This window comes from Mustela erminea, chromosome 7, assembly GCF_009829155.1.
Source record: "Mustela erminea isolate mMusErm1 chromosome 7, mMusErm1.Pri, whole genome shotgun sequence".
Classification (NCBI taxonomy): Eukaryota; Metazoa; Chordata; class Mammalia; order Carnivora; family Mustelidae; genus Mustela; species Mustela erminea.
This window is the reverse complement of record NC_045620.1, coordinates 75,052,366-75,068,477: the sequence shown is the minus strand read 5'-3', so window position 1 is coordinate 75,068,477 and position 16,112 is coordinate 75,052,366. Positions and strand designations below refer to the sequence as shown.

Here is a 16,112-nt window from a genome sequence, read left to right as displayed (position 1 = left end):
AAATTATTTATTTAACGCCCTGGTTACTGATGATAAAACTAAGGTCCAGAGAAGCTGGGAGCCTCATCCAGAGTTGTACAGTTGCAGAGACAGTACTAGCCTTGTGGGTCTCTTGAATCCCAGCCACTGGTAATTTCTTCTACCATAGCTATATAGAAATCATACACCAATTATAAATAATTCTTATCAAGTCATTAAAACTGTCCAGACAGTAACTCTTAGGTTAGTCATTTTTATGTTGTATATCTCAAGCCTGAAGTAATTTCTTTTATAATCAGGTCTTATTGAAGGATTTTTACTGATGGTAAAGAATAGTGAAGATAGCTGCATTTATTTTAACTTATTACCAATAGTGATTTTGAAGGTTAATAAATGTTTTGGAGCACTTTGAGAACCATACATTTTTATAAGGCAGCATTTCGTTCATGTAAAAATTTGAGGTGTATTTTACTTGCTGATTCTTCTAGGTTATCAGCTTTTTGTTCTGTTAGTGAAATCTTAGATAAGTTTGAAAATCCTTTTCCATGTGGCTTCTAAAGCAACATGATTATAATAGCAATATGATTTATTAACTTGCAGGTTAATCATGAGGTTGAAACTTTCTTTATATTTAATACCTTAATAAGAATGGTAATAGTGATTGTGATGGTGTTCATAATAACAACAATAAATAACAGCCTGGACATTTATTAGGAATTTGTTAAATGCTGTGTACTAAATATTCACTATCTTATTAATGAAAAATTTTGTTAATTCATTTTCTCTCTTAATCGTCACAATATCTCATTAGGATCATTCCTATTGTGTACACATTCTATAGATACAGAAGCTGAGGTACAGAGAGATTTGGTGACTTGCTTGAGGTCACATAGTTGGTAAGTTATGGAGCGAGTTGTTGAGTGTAGGTGATCCAACACCAGAATCTAAGTGCTTTGTTTGGGGCACAGGGGAGCCCACAGGGAAAAATTATGTTACTAAGAGCAGTCTTCATCATTGCCTCCCCCACGCTCCCAGGTACCCTGTTTAAGAAAACAAAACTACATTAATCATGAGAACCATTGCTAGCAGAGACTTACGAGGCCTACATCTTTACATTTTCTAGATCTACCCATTCTTTAGGACCCAGCTCAACTTCTGTCTTTTTCGCAGTCTTTAAAATGTCCTCCATTTTTTCCTTTTTCTCAATTGTAATGATGGTGCAGCAGTGATTTTATAATTTTTTTTGTCATTGCTTTTATATGTCTTACTGTCTTCCTAGAATTGTAGTGTTTTAGAGTTGGACAGGGTCTTAAAGAAAAGTCCACATCCCCATTTTCAGGTTTTTAATTAATTCTACTAGGTTGAGTTCCATGAACAGTATCAGTTCAATAAATGTTTGCTGAATGTCACAAATCTATTAGCATCGCTTGCTGTCTCTTTATTCAGTATGACATTATTTATGATGTCATTTTTATAGCCATAGATACACTGCTTCAAGTTCTGGTTATTTCTCAGTTGTGCTACTATATTTGTATAATAGTAGAAACTAGTTGAATAGAACAAAACTAAGGTAGATGTTTTAGGCAGGGTTGGAACAAGCTTGAGGTGGGAGAAAATGTGAATAAAGAATTAAAATCAAAGGTTGAACACAAAGCTGTAAATCATACAATGTTAAATTAGTAGCATTTAAATCAAATCAGAGGATAACAGAGTGTTTCCTAAACATAATAAATGTTGATCCCCTGCTATGTTTCAGACACTGTGACTAGATTTAAAATGTCTTAATTAGCACTCATGATAAATACTAACAGGAATTGAGGGCTTCATAATGACATCTAACATTTTACATTTCACATACATAGTTTTCCCCCACAGAAGTACCCCTAATGGTAAAAGAAAATCACATACCTTAGAGAACCAAAGCCGCCTTTGGAAATGTGTTTTTTGTTACTTTCTTTATCTTAAAAATTAACAGGTATTTAAGACTACTCAAGAATATGCCCATACTTATGTTACTATAAGAATATTAAACACCCCCCTATCCCCTAGTTGTTCACAGTCCAGAGAGAGACAAATTATGTTTAGCCTGTGAATTCAGGAACCCTCTGGCACACTGCAGAAATCTTTGTGTGTTGTACATAACCCGACTTTAAGACCACAGGCCTATGGTTATTTGATCCCCACTATGGCTCTGTGACCATAGGCCAAGAACAAATTTGCTAAGTTTGGCTTTGTCTGACTCCTTACTATTAATAAACATTATATAACAGTGTAACACATTGAGTTTTTCTTTTTTTATTTGACATCTACATTTTTATGGCATTGTATTTATCTGCTTTCAAGAGAAGTAGCTTTTCAGGTATTCTAAAGCATGTTTTCCTTTGTCTTTGGTGTTGCAGGCAATTTTTGTTTTAATGATAATAGCCAGGTTAGGTTACAGTTTCATTATGTTTCTCAAAGAGATCTCTTAAAAGCAGAGTCATAGAACTCCTATGTGTAGTTTTTCATAGTTTTATTAACTTCTTGAATTAGTGATTTTTCTGCAAATAAATACATTTTTACATCATTGGTATCATTTTAGTAAGTGTGTTAAGATTTTTTTCCGTTATTTGTATTTATATTATGCAATGAACAAAGTTGAAAGCCCTCAAGATAATATTTTTAAAAACTTGTTTTGGGTTAGAAGTCTACTATACTGGGCTTGAGAGATTGAATGATCTTGTATAGCAAGAGTGATTTGGACAGGAAGGAAACAGATTTGCATGAGGAAAATTAATGGTAAATAGATGGAGGTATGATTCTAATTTCTACTTCAATGGGTTTAAAGTGCAGCTTACAAAGTTAATCTTTCTCTAACAATTTAGGTTTTGGTTTTGCTTTTAGAGACCTTTTTGTTTTTGTATGTGGAGCAAGTATAAATGTGCCAAATTCAAATGGATAAAATAATGTTCTAATTTCAGATTTCTTCTTCTTTAATTTTTAGTTGTTGACCTCCTCTACTGGAGAGACATTAAGAAGACTGGAGTAGTGTTTGGTGCCAGCTTATTCCTGCTGCTTTCACTGACAGTATTCAGCATTGTGAGCGTAACTGCCTACATTGTCTTGGCCCTGCTCTCTGTGACTATCAGCTTTAGGATATATAAGGGTGTGATCCAAGCTATCCAGAAATCAGATGAAGGCCACCCATTCAGGTGAGATGTCTGGAAAACAAGGCACACCTTGGCAACACTATAAACAGGATTAGTATTAAGACTTCATTCTGTAGAGTTACCGGCGTGCATTTTTTACTGCTTAAGGATAATTGTAGATTATTACTAAAAGGCCATACCAAAAGCATCTGCTTTTGAGATTTTTGAGTAAATGTCATTTCATGGGCTCTTGGGAAAATACTGGATTTGTGTGTCATTAGCCTAACTTTACTATGTGCCAGTAATATTTATTAGAACTAGGTATTTGATTATCTAATTTTACTTTAATGGGAACTATATCTTTTTAACATGATTAGGATTGGTGAAAGTTCTGTTTTCTTTATTGCTTCCTTTTCGTGCTGATATTTGAAATACCTTTCTTACCACTAGCATGTGCATGTTTTTCTGTGATGGTATCTTGTCATGCCTATGTGTCCTCTTGCCCTTCCTTCTCTGCCTAGTTTTCTGTTCTTATTCCCTAAGGCATACTTTTGTATCCTCTTGTTATCCTTTGATGAGCCACTCCTTGTCTCCAAACTATCATCTTCTGCCCTGACTTTTATGAGTACATGCTCATATCATGTATCTGATTGGTAATGGGACATACCTTCGTTTGGGTCTTCTGCCCTAACTTCAGACTCAGCATGTATTTCCCCCCAGTTTCAAAAAATTGAAATACGATTCATGTATTACAAAATTCAGTGGTTTTTAGTATGTTCTCAGAATTGTATAGTCATAACCATCTAACTCCAGATTTTCTCAAAATTTTTAAAAAAGAAATTTTCTACCCACTGGTACTTATTTGCCACCCAGCCCCTGACAACCACTAACTTAACCATGTCTGTAAATGAACGTTTTTTTTTTGTTTTTTGTTTTGTTTTGTTTTCTCAAACTTGTCAGTTTCTATCAGTAACACCACTACTGTCCCCATTTTCAGACTCCCAATTTTGATGTCTTTATTTCCATCTCGGGTAAAGAAGATAACTAAGTTGTATTGTTTTCTCCTGCTTCCTCAGTGAAGACTGCAAGCCCATAAAGCCAGGGACCAAATTCAGTCTGCTTCCTGCTTTTGTAAATAAAGTTTTATTAGAACACAGGCATACTCAGTCATTTAGCTGTTTTCATCATGTTGTAATAGCAGAGTTAAACAGTTGTGACAGAGACTATATATGGACTTCAAAGCCTAAAATATTTAACTCTTCGCTCTTTACAGAAAAAGTTTGTCTACTTGTTCACTTGGGGTTCTGGTTACCTTGGTTTACTTCAACTTTTATACGTGGTATCCGCTTTTCCTCAGATAATACTTTAATTATATTTTTAGGTATTTGGGCTTCCTGTTCACTACAAGATCAAGTCCAAATATCTTTATCTTGTCTCTCATTCACCCCTTCTAGGGTTTTATTTCCATTCATACTGCCTTTTAGCTTCTCAGATGAACTAATCTATTACACTTCTTATTTAGTTCTGATTTCAAGATGTAACTTTTTGAAGGTTTCCTTAACACTGGGTCTAGATGATCTGAGGGTTCATTTCCTATTGCAGTAAGTATGGCTTTGAGATATTCTCTAATTGTTCTAATTGTTTTGTATATAGACATCATTTTTTTTCTTTTGGTAAGGCAGGTATCTATGTGGGCATGAATGAGTGTGTAATTACCAAGAACATTATCTAGTTGATATTAATGGGTAAATGTAAACTGATTTTCAGACTTTACAAGAAGAGATCTACTAAATTATTTTGCTTGTCTTGCTCTAGTGCTCTCTTCATATTGATGAAGTAATGATGCTATATAGGTTTGGGGAAGAGACCGGCTTTTGTGAATGCTGTTATGTCTTTGGTCTTTTATGTACATACTTAATTTTCATAATAACTCAGCGAGACAGATGGTATTATTCCATTCCAAAAGAGGGAAACATACTTAAAGTTCAGTAACTTGAGATTGCAACTTCAAAATGGCAGAGCTGTAGCATGCCAAAAATAATAGAGGAATATGATTTTTAATTAGATAAATTGAAGTATTTAAAAATATTGTCAAGCCAAAACTTCTAAATTATCTACCCCATAAATTTTAGACATCTTTTATTTTAAAGAGGATTTTGGGGAAAAGAAATCTAGTGATTTTCTTAATTCTTATTTCTTGAGAAACACTTTATTCTTCATTCAGAGGCCTTTTTTTACAGTCCTGAATTCAGCCGACATGCCAGTTAAATCCTGTTGGACAGTTTTTCCAAGTACCACACTAATGGTGGTACTGTGCAGTCTGTGTGTAATACCTCCGGTCACTGGAAAAGAGTGATGGCAGTGCTGGCCTTGCATTAATAACACATACATGCCCACTGAATGAATGTAAATATCCCCAGGATTTCCTTGATGGAGAGTGCCAGCTTTGTGCCTGCTGGCCTCGCATCTTGTCTTCAGCAGGAACAAAAGCAGTGGTACAAAGAAACGGAATACCAACTTAAAGTTACTTCAGCTTCTGTTCGGTGTTTCTCAAAGCTGCACAAATAAACTATTGCTGATTTAAGGGTAGATGTGACTCTTTGATCATTTTTAACTTGATAATAACAACTTGATATGTGCTGGTTAATCAATAATAATCGTCTGAGTGCTGTGCCATCATAGGAAGGATATATTCCTGGTCTTTAACTAAAAGTTTTACACTTTCACAGGAAAAATAAACAAGTATGTACATGTCCATATTCCAGGGCTGGATATGGTCAGTGCTATAATAATACTACAAAAGAAAGCATTATTAGAATTGGATAAGAGGGTCTTAGGGAAGAAAGCCAATGAGGCTTCATGTGTGGGTGGGATTTGAGATGGGCTAACTGAGTGGATATGCTATTACTAGGTGTGAGAAGAGAGCATTGTGGATCAGGAAAACAGTATGATGAACGAAAGCAGTAAGATTAAAAAATGTTTGATGAATGGCTCATATTTGCCTGCCAGCATAGTGAGTGGTGAGAAAACAGGTTGGAACGATTGAATAGGGCTCTGGTTGAAAAGTTGGAACCTTAGAATCACAGAATGTTTGAGCCGCAAGAGATTTAAGAAGGTCTGTTTCTCTAATTTTAGGGAGTGGGAACCATGAGCCCGAGAAGTCAAATGACTTTGCAAGGTTACACAGAGAGATAGTAGCAGGTCTTCTGACTCCTACCTGAGTTCAGTCTAAGTAGCACTATCTAGGATAGCTTAAGTAAAATGAATTTGGCATTGGCTGAAGGAGTGGATTAGGATGCAGACAGATTAGCGATTGGTTTGGAGACAGAACATTCCAGTTTTTAAATAATGTACACTTATACTAGAGAGACAGCACAGTGAGTAAAAACAAAGAGACATATTTGGGGCATATTACAGAAGTCAGCTATGGGACAGGGACTTAAGAGAGGACTGTTCTTTCCAGTATGAGTAAACGAGTGTCCACCAATGTTGGGGAATGATGAAGAGGGACTGGGTTTTAAGGAGCTACGTCCAACGATAGGAAAGAGTGCTTAGTATTTCTGAGTTGGTTCTACTCCACCAAGATAAAATGGCTTCTTTGAACAATAACAATGAAGCAGTTCCTTGCATTCCTGCAAATGACTTCTTCATTACAGTTGTTTTCTTAAATAGGACGATTCCACCTCTCTTAGTATAGATTAAGGCATCTTCATGGACAGTAACTATTACGTTTTACTACCGTTAGCATCATATTTTTGGCAGCCATTTCACAATCTGGACCTTGACATATTGGGCAGTTTCCCCTGAAAAGTTAGGCTGAGAGAGTGTAGTATTTGGGGAATGGGATCTTTGTTAGGAAGATCTAATGAGACAGCATAAAGTCAGCTTGAAGAAAAAACCCAAACCCATAGTAGTAACTACCATTTGTTGAGTGCTTCTCTGCGTCTGCCTGTATTAAGCGCTGAACTCACTGAATCCTCACGACAGTAACTTTGCGAAGTTACACAGACAAGTGAAGTGACAGAGCTTAAGAGTCACGCCCAGATCAGTCTGACTTTGAAGGATTTTTTTCTGTGTTCATCAGCTGACCCTGTGCATGTCCGTGAAATATGCATGGGTTGGTGAATTTTTACATTGTACCTAATTAGGAAATAGTAGGTTTTTATAGTAAAATATTAATGACTTCTTTTATAGATACGTAATTGCTGAATGAGAGACATCCAGGGACATTCACTGTGACCAGTGACAGTTAAGATGTATTTCGTTTTCCAGGGCATATTTGGAATCTGAAGTCGCCATATCTGAGGAGTTGGTTCAGAAATACAGTAATTCTGCTCTTGGTCATGTGAACTGCACGATAAAGGAACTCAGACGCCTCTTTTTAGTTGATGATTTAGTTGATTCTCTGAAGGTAAGTTTATTTGCTTTTCATTTTTGATATACCCAGAATTTAATATCAAATGAATGGAGTGAAAAATTCTACTTTTCTATAGGAAAGGAAGTGACAGAGATGTAGTGAAATCGAACTACTGTAAACTTAGAAGTCAGAAATCAGAATCCCATCAAATATTTAAAATGGAGGAAAGTACTATTCCTTTCTAAAGGAAAATAAGTTATAAATTCATACTTTTGGAGATCACAAAGATTAGAAGTGAGAAGATTATATACTTATCACGATGAGCATTGAGTAATATATAGAATTGTTGAAACTGTATTGTACACCTGAAACTAATGTAATACTGTATGCTAACTATACTGGAATTAAAAACTAAATTTTTAAAAAGTGCAACAAAAAAGAAAAAGTGAGAAAATTAAAGGGAATTTTCACTGTAGGAATAAAGGTTACCTAATAGAGTTGATACCAGATGTAATTTAATTTGTTTGCCCTTTTAGAGTCTGGCAGTTAATTTCTTGGCTTATGTTTGATTTATATACTCACATAAGCTATTTCATATCTTAGACTCTTTCTTGGAATGTTTGTTCTGGAAAAACTTTAATACTTGGAAACACCTCAACTAATATTCAGTTGGTAATTATTGGAAGTCTTTCTTCAGTTTTTGAATCTTGCTATAGCAGCTGTTAGGGTCTCACCTTGCCAGTAAATTTACCCAAAGCTCACTGACTCAAAGCAAATACTAAACCAACTTCTAACATGAGCTCCAAGCACTGGGACTTTAGTTCTTGACATAAAACATTTGTGTTTTTTGTGTTATAGCCTGTGACTCTGCGTAAGACAGACTTATTTCCAGTCTACACCTGGGTAGAAATGTACCATGGTAATATTTAGTTTTTCTTTCACGAGAGCTAGGTGCTAGTTTGCAATTTATCATGCAAAAGAGGGATATCCTAGCAATATGATGATTGGGCCTTTAGACTCCGTGAAGCAATTTCTGAACTGGTCAGAATACATTTAAATATTCAATGCTTTTAACAAGCATTTTAGCCTTAATAAACCAATAAATGGATATTATTTTCAGTTGTATCCTTCTCTCAGCTTACAACCCAGACTCTCAGTTACTTATAAATAACATTGATGGAAAATAATTTAGGGGGTTCCTGTGTAGCTCAGTCAGTTAAGCATCTGCCTTGGGCTCAGGTTATGATCCCAGGGTCCTGGGATTGAGCCCCTCATCAGGGGCTCCCTGCTTAGTGGGGAGCCTGCTTCTTCCTCTCCCTCTGCCTGCCCTCATGCTTGCATGCACACACTTGTCTCTCTCAAACAAGTAAAATCTTGAAAAGGTTTTAGTTTCCTTTTATTACTTAATTTATCTTTTTTGTATAGAGTGCTTGCATTTAGTGATATCCTGTAGTAGTGCTTTGAAATTATCTGATGTCAATGTGTAAATAAATGATCAAAGCTATATTATTTGGGATGTTTTGGTTTGTTAGTTTCAAAGGGAACAAATGAGAATACTTTGGAGTAAATGAAATAGAACCTTGTACATATGGGTGCTAGACGAACCCGGTCCCTATTCACTGAAGTGATATTTGCTGTATTATAGCTTGACAGCTGGGATAGACCATGTGTGCAAAATCATCAAGAAGGTGCTAGTACAGTTTAAGACGAAGTGTTTGTGGGTGGGAATTGGTTGAGAAGACACAGTAAATAGCGATAGAGCTTCAAACAACAAAGGGCCATCTCTGAATTTAGCAATAAAAATTGCTGGGTTGGGGAAGACCTCAAACAAAATCATCATGAAGCTTGATAAAGGGAGAGAGTCATTATTTTTATAGACTTAATAAAAATTGCAACAGATACAAGGCAGAAGTCATACTACATGTTTGCATAGTGTAATGAAGGCTCAGTATGTCTGTAATACTCTTCTTGAGAGAAGAGGTGTTCTTGAAAAAATCTGTTTAAAAATAAAACAAATTGATCTGGGCATGATTTGTTCCAGTTTTTCCAGCTTTTAGTTTAGTTTAGTTTCCAGTTTTAGTCTCTACATGTCTTTGTTCTTTCAGATTTTATCATCCTCTATATACAGTCCTCTGTGTACATAGTTATGTGTGGAAATACTTGGCAAAGGCTAGAGCAGCATGAAAATGTTAGAGAAGGCATGATTAAATACTAAATAAATACTCTTTAAATCTGTTTTGCACAGATACTTGAAAAAAAGGAGGAAATTTTATGGATAAAATACTTTTCCCTAAGATGAATTACATTTTGCTCTTAAATCTCAATTTTTAATTTCTTTTGAAAATTACCTTAGATGCTCAGGGATTTTTTTTAAAGCAGATGTTATTAATGATGAAAGTAGCAGAAATGAGAAAAACAGAATTTGATAAATTTTTGCCTTGAGTGGCTTTTATATATGTGACTTTTAAGTAACAGATGTGGCACACGAGGCAGATTTACTTCCTGAAACACTCTTATTTTTTTGAAATTTTCTTATTTTTTGGGAAATGTTCTTTTTTCTTCATATTGAGGAAAAAAGGCTTGTATTAGAATTGTATTTTACTACTTTGTCTCCTTATGGACTAGCAGTACTTTTGAAAAGAAAACTTACTTGAATGCTTAAGTAGTGTTTTTGGCAAACCCAAGGCTCCAGGCATGTAACAGGTTCTTCAGCATATTAACACACAGAAGAAACTTTGCATTTAAGTCTCAAAATATGTTGAAGCAAAAAAATAAGGCAGGCTATGTCTTTTCCTCCCTGTGTAGTGGTGATGGTATGAAGCTCTTGGTAATTCAGTTGCACATTCGGATAATATATACAAAGAGTCTTCCTTGATAACCTGGTGGTTCTGTTGCTTGGGGACTTTAGTTAGACCTTTTCTTGTTTTGTTTCCTGTCCTGGGTACCTAGGGTACCTCCAATGTCAATAAACTTTTTCTTTCTTTCTTTTTTTTTTTTTTTAAAGATTTTATTTATTTATCAGAGAGAGAGAGGGAGAGAGCGAGCACAGGCAGACAGAATGGCAGGCAGAGGCAGAGGCAGAGGGAGAAGCAGGCTCCCCGCCGAGCAAGGAGCCTGATGTGGGACTCGATCCCAGGACGCTGGGATCATGACCTGAGCCGAAGGCAGCTGCTTAACCAACTGAGCCACCCAGGCGTCCCAATAAACTTTTTCTTTTTACCTTTGGACCCCCCCTTTAAAATTTAAAATTCAAATAAAAAATTGACCCCTTTAATTAAAATTAAATCTTAATGTCATTGTGTGTGGGTAGTATAGATTCCATATGTTTCCAATGAATAAGGGTATTACAGAAACACAGGGTACTTGGGTAAAATGTCTCATTGAAAAAAGCTAACAAAAATCCTAACACTCTTTTGACTCTTTATAAAAATGACTTAGTATTACCTTTCTATAGAAAGCATTTACCACTCTTATTCATCCACAGTTTTTGTATATTCAGTGTTTTGTTGTGTGGTTTTTTTTTTTTTTTTTTTTAAGAAAATGATTTCCTTCTGACTCTATTACTTTTTGCCTCTTAGCCACCGCAGCCAGTAGAGTGGTAGATTATTTTTCCTTAAAGCAAGGAAAACAAATTTTTTTTTAGTTCATTCTTTTTTTTCTTCACTTTTTCAATGTAAAGAACAAATTTATTTGCCCTAATATCAGACTGATTTATTTCCATGTATTTAGAGACTCAATCTGTTGAAAGTTTGCTACCTGCTGTTTCCAGTTTCCAGATGAATTTCTTAAATAACACTGAGTTTTTAAAAACTTACAGGAACCAGCTTCTAGCTGGAATTACTTTGATTTTATATGATGCATCATTAGGAAAATGAATACCACCCTAAATTCAAAGAAAATGCAGTGAAGTCTCATGAGTTTTTAAGTGTAGAAAATACACATGATATCCAGCTCTGTGGTATATTTAAAATAATAGCATTTAAACAGAAATTTGAAAGCGGTTTCTCTATAACTTACAATCTTCATAAATTTGATGCTCTCACATTTATATAAGCTACGTTTCTAGATTCTGGGTCACAGTTACCATTCCTTCTATTTGAAACCTTCTTGCTCAGAAAGTGAAAATTTTAGAGTCACTATTCTTAGGGTGTGAAACTTTCTTGCTCATTACTTATTTTTTTGACAGTGGCTTTTTTAAAAAATCACATAATTAAATGTGATTTTAAAAAATAAATATATAACCAAACTCCAAGGTTCCTGAGGCATCAGGCCTACTGAAAAAGATCTGTTGTGCTATAGTGGTTATCACTGTATCTGGCCTAAGTCTCCTTTAGTGGTTGACTTGGATGAATAAGACATATTTTGCAGATTTCTCCTTTTAAATTCTTGTGTAAGAGTTCCATTTGTTTTGCTCCTTTGCAGTTAACTACAAGCTTCTAAGCCCTGGAAAAGATTTCACGTGTCCACAGATGGAGCAATGATACATTTCCCAAAGGATTGATTTTAGTGAATGTTATGGGCAAAATCACTAACAAAGTATTTCTAATTCCATTTAGTAGAATTTATTTCAGACACTACTGTGAATTTCACGTCAGCCAAATGTTTTAGCCAATCCTCAGGATTTGTTTTAAAGGTTCTCTTAAAGTGGTTTTGTTCCACTGAGTGCCAGACCTCAGGTGTGGGCAGGAGAATGAAGGAAAGGAAAGAAAAGGAGGAATGTCCTCTAGTAAAATTAAGTTGCAAAAGCCATGTATATAGCCTTTTCTTGGAGAGTGTGGTATACTTTATTAGCCTCTGAGAGGTCAGAAAGAGGCAGGATAACTTTAACCCAGTGTTATCGGTTAACCTTGTTATAAGTAATACCCATGAGTACCAGAAAACTAACCCTTAGTTAATGTTTAATTCTGTTTCTGTGATTGATCTTCTGTGTAGGGGATCTTTGATAGGTTTTATTTTAAAACAGTGTGTTGGCTGTCTCTGTCTTGGCTGCACACTAGAACCACCTGATAACTCTGCGGGGGGGAAAGAGAAGGAAGTTGGTGGGGGGGTCCCTTCTCCTAAAATTGTGATTTAATTTTTCTGGGGATACTGCCAGAAGAGTGACTATTCTTAAAAGTTGTGGCATTAAGCTATAAAGCCCAGGCTATAGTTTTTTCCCCCAACTCCTACTCCCACCTCCCACTCACCACCACTTCCACTGGAAAAGAAAGGCCTATGTCAGTCCCTGCAGGGCTCAGCTTTGGAGCTGCTTGAATAAGGCTCCAAGTTTGATTAGAGGGAGCCTGCCTTGTGAAACCTCAGATCTCAAGAAAAAAAATCTAGTAATTTTATTTATCAGATAACAAGACCAGGTGTTTTAGATAGAGGTTCTTATTTCTCTGTAATACAGCTTTGGGTGATAAAGCCTGGATTCTGTATGACTGTAGTTCTGTGACTTTCAGGGAAAATACATGTTACAGTTATATGAAAATTGCTAGTGAGGGATGCCTGGGTAGCTCAGTTAGTTAAGCATCTGCCTTGGGTTCAGGTCATGATCTTAGGGTCCTGAGATCAAGTTCCACATCAGGCTCCCTGCTCAGTGGGAAGCCTGTTTTCTCCCTCTCCCTCTGCTGCTCCCCCGCTTGTGTTTGTGTGCTTGCTCACTCTCTCAAATAAGTAAATAAATAAATAAAAAAATAAATAAAATCTTTAAAGAAGAAAATGAAGTTTAAAAAAAATTGCTAGTGATAGTTGCCTGCACATTAGGCAATTCTAATGCTCCAGAATACAATCTTAAATCTGAAAGTGAGCCATAAAAAGGTCTGAACTCCAGAAATAGCTGACCCAGAAGAACATTAAAATCTAGCCCCTAGGCTCTTGTGTGGTTATTAGCATACAATTTTGACAGTTTTGGCTTTTTTCAGCTTGCAGAAAAATTAGAAGGGAAATGGGCTAGGGAAAATGTAGGCAATCAAAGCAATACTAATGAATAAGGCTGAAGATTTCAAAAAAAAGCAAAGATTTTTCAGTTTAAAAATGCAGGAAAAGTTTGAAAATGTCAGAATTGCCAGAGTAATTTCTGAAATTCTGTTACGCATCCTGACTCCAATTTCCTTATAAATGTCGCCCCCAGTTGTTGAGATATCATCTAATAAAAAGCTACAGAGCCTTTTTTTTTTTTTAATTTATTTGACAGAGATGGCAAGTAGGTAGAGAGAGGGAAGCAGGCTCCCTGCTGAGCAGAGAGCCCGATGCGGGGCTTGATCCCACGACTCTGGGATCATGACCTGAGCCGGAGGCAGAGGCTTTAATCCACTGAGCCACCCAGGCGCCACAGCTACAGAGCTTTTTAATGAGGTATTTGATACACAGTCAAGTTTGATTCCCTATCCCCCGGACAGAAGGCCGATAAGACATGGCACTTGCTCTCTTGGAAGTATTTATTAGACCTTCATTGTGTTTTGGTTCTTTTCCCTCCTCTCGATACTGCCCAGAGAGAGATGGTTTCTGATCTCCGTGTTCCTATATGCACTGGCTGGAATGTCACAGAAAGTTGCCGTGGCCTGGCATAGAATTTGTAGGTCCAAAATGAAAGTTGCCTGTTTTGTTTCTTTAAAGTGTTTATGGGCCTATTCTTTGCCTCTGTATGATAGCATGCCCATTCGTGAGAAATTCCCACCAATAATGGTTTCTCTGTAGGTGATCTTACCTGCAGCAGAGCAGATAGATTCTGGAGTCAGATGAACCCGAGATCACTGCGACCTCTGCTCTGACAGCTTGCTTAATTTTTCTTTGTCTTGGTTTGCTCTTCTATAGGGATAATAATAGTACTTATGGCATTGTGATGAGATTCAGTGACCTAATATATTTGCAAAAAAAAAAAAATGTTGCTTTTATTACATAACAGTTCTAGTAATTGTACAATTGCTAGGTACATGTCCTTAACTACCATTCCTTTCTCTTCTCATGCTGTGTTCTGTAGAAAACCTTACCTAGCATTTTTGTTTTGGGTCCCTGAAGTGTTAAATTTTCTCCAGATTGCAGTATTTAAAAATTCTGTGATAACACATAAAAATGTGAATTTCTGGTTTCTCTCTTAAAATCAGAAATTTTGGCAGCATTGGCCTGGAATACTTGCATGGCAACAGTCTGTGGAGCTGGGTTGTACGTGCTTCCATGAGAGGGAGAAGTACTTCTGTCTCTTTGCCTCAGTCCTTAGGCTCCTTCATGCATTTATGGCACCTGCCTAGTCCCACATTTAGTGTTTCCTCTGTTCCTTTCTTTGCCTTTGGGCAGTGTGGCTTTTAGGCAGAATGTCCCCCAAGAGGCAAGTCTAGTGACATTTGAGCCCGTTAGATGGGCTAGATGTGAAGTCTTGGGCTTCTCTGCTTGTGAATTTGGAGTTCGGTCTTGTGGGAGACTTAATGACCAAATTAGGGCTTCTTTGTAGCTTGTGTGTGTATCTAAAATCTGTCATGACAAAGGTATCCTTATTGCTAAAGCAATTTCCTCTAAAATGTGGAAGGTTGTTGCTTTTCTCTTTAGACTTGTAGATGGTGATGGATGAAAACATGAAAATGTTCTCTAGCCAATGGGCTGAAGCGCAGAAGTTATAATTAGCTTCTGCAATTGGAGTCTGTAAAACTCTGAGAAGGAAGAGGGCTGGCTAACTGGAGTCATGCGTCCAGCCTTTCTACCATGGCAGTTGCTGAGACCAGGGCAGTATTTAATTTTTGATTTTCAGCTGACAGGTGTTAGGAGTGCTTGACATTTGGTCACTTTAACATTAGTTACCTTCAGTTGTAGGGGTAATGAGAGGTTGCTATTTGTAGAACTGACAGTTGTGGTGTAGGAATCCAAAGTGTGTTCCTAACCTGAAGTAAATGTGCCTAGTAGAGTTTGAAGTTCTGCTTGGTACTCTGCTCACAGTAGACGGATTTTGTTCAATGAATGACTATATGGAGGAACAAATGCTGTAGTTCAAGGGTCTGCAAACTACTGCCTGGCTCATGGCCTATTTGGTATAGCCTGGGAGCTAAGAATGGTTTTTAAATTTTTTGAAGGATAATATTCAAAAAATTTTCAGAGATAACATTCCAAGGATATGTGAGAGACCATTTGTGACCCGTAAAACCGAACATGGTTATTTTCTTACTGTCTTGATAGGAAAGGTTTGCTGATCCCTGCTTTAGGAGATGGAGATACTGACTCCACTCCAGGCTCTTCTTCATTTATACCGTGTTGTATGTGCCTGACTAAGTCAGTGTAGACGGTGGCACTGTATTGTCACCTGCTAATTAGGGCAGAGCTAATGCCAGACACATGAAGGCCTTTAATAGAAAGCAAGGCAATTACTGATTAAGAATAATAAAATCCAGACTGACTTTAAGTCTTCCAAGAACTGCTTCGAACAGGTCAAGTCTGTACTGTATGAGGGTCAACCAAATTTTAGAACCAGAAGAAAACTCTGAAATGTTCTTGTCCAGCCTGTCATGAATAAGGTATGCAGAGGAAATAAAGGACTTGTTAAAATGGAATCCCTTTTTAGAACAGCCTTTCCCTGCTTCCTTTGATGATTTAAAAAATAGATTTTTAAGACCATGACTACTGAAGTAGGAGAGTTTGGTTAGTTCCCTGCCTCTGGAGGAGACAATGAAAGCGGGCCTCGG

General features: G+C 36.6%; 1 protein-coding gene across 4 annotated transcripts in view; it reads left to right on the top strand.

Annotated features, from left to right (window-relative positions):
• The window catches only part of RTN4 (reticulon 4), a 72,639-nt gene that overhangs the window by 53,461 nt on the left and 3,066 nt on the right, over positions 1-16,112 (top strand). For all 4 annotated transcript variants that reach the window (XM_032352136.1, XM_032352137.1, XM_032352138.1 and 1 more), the window contains 2 exons: positions 2,963-3,170; positions 7,380-7,518. In XM_032352136.1, coding sequence (XP_032208027.1) covers positions 2,963-3,170; positions 7,380-7,518 — 347 coding nt within the window. The remainder of the gene's footprint in view (positions 1-2,962; positions 3,171-7,379; positions 7,519-16,112) is intronic.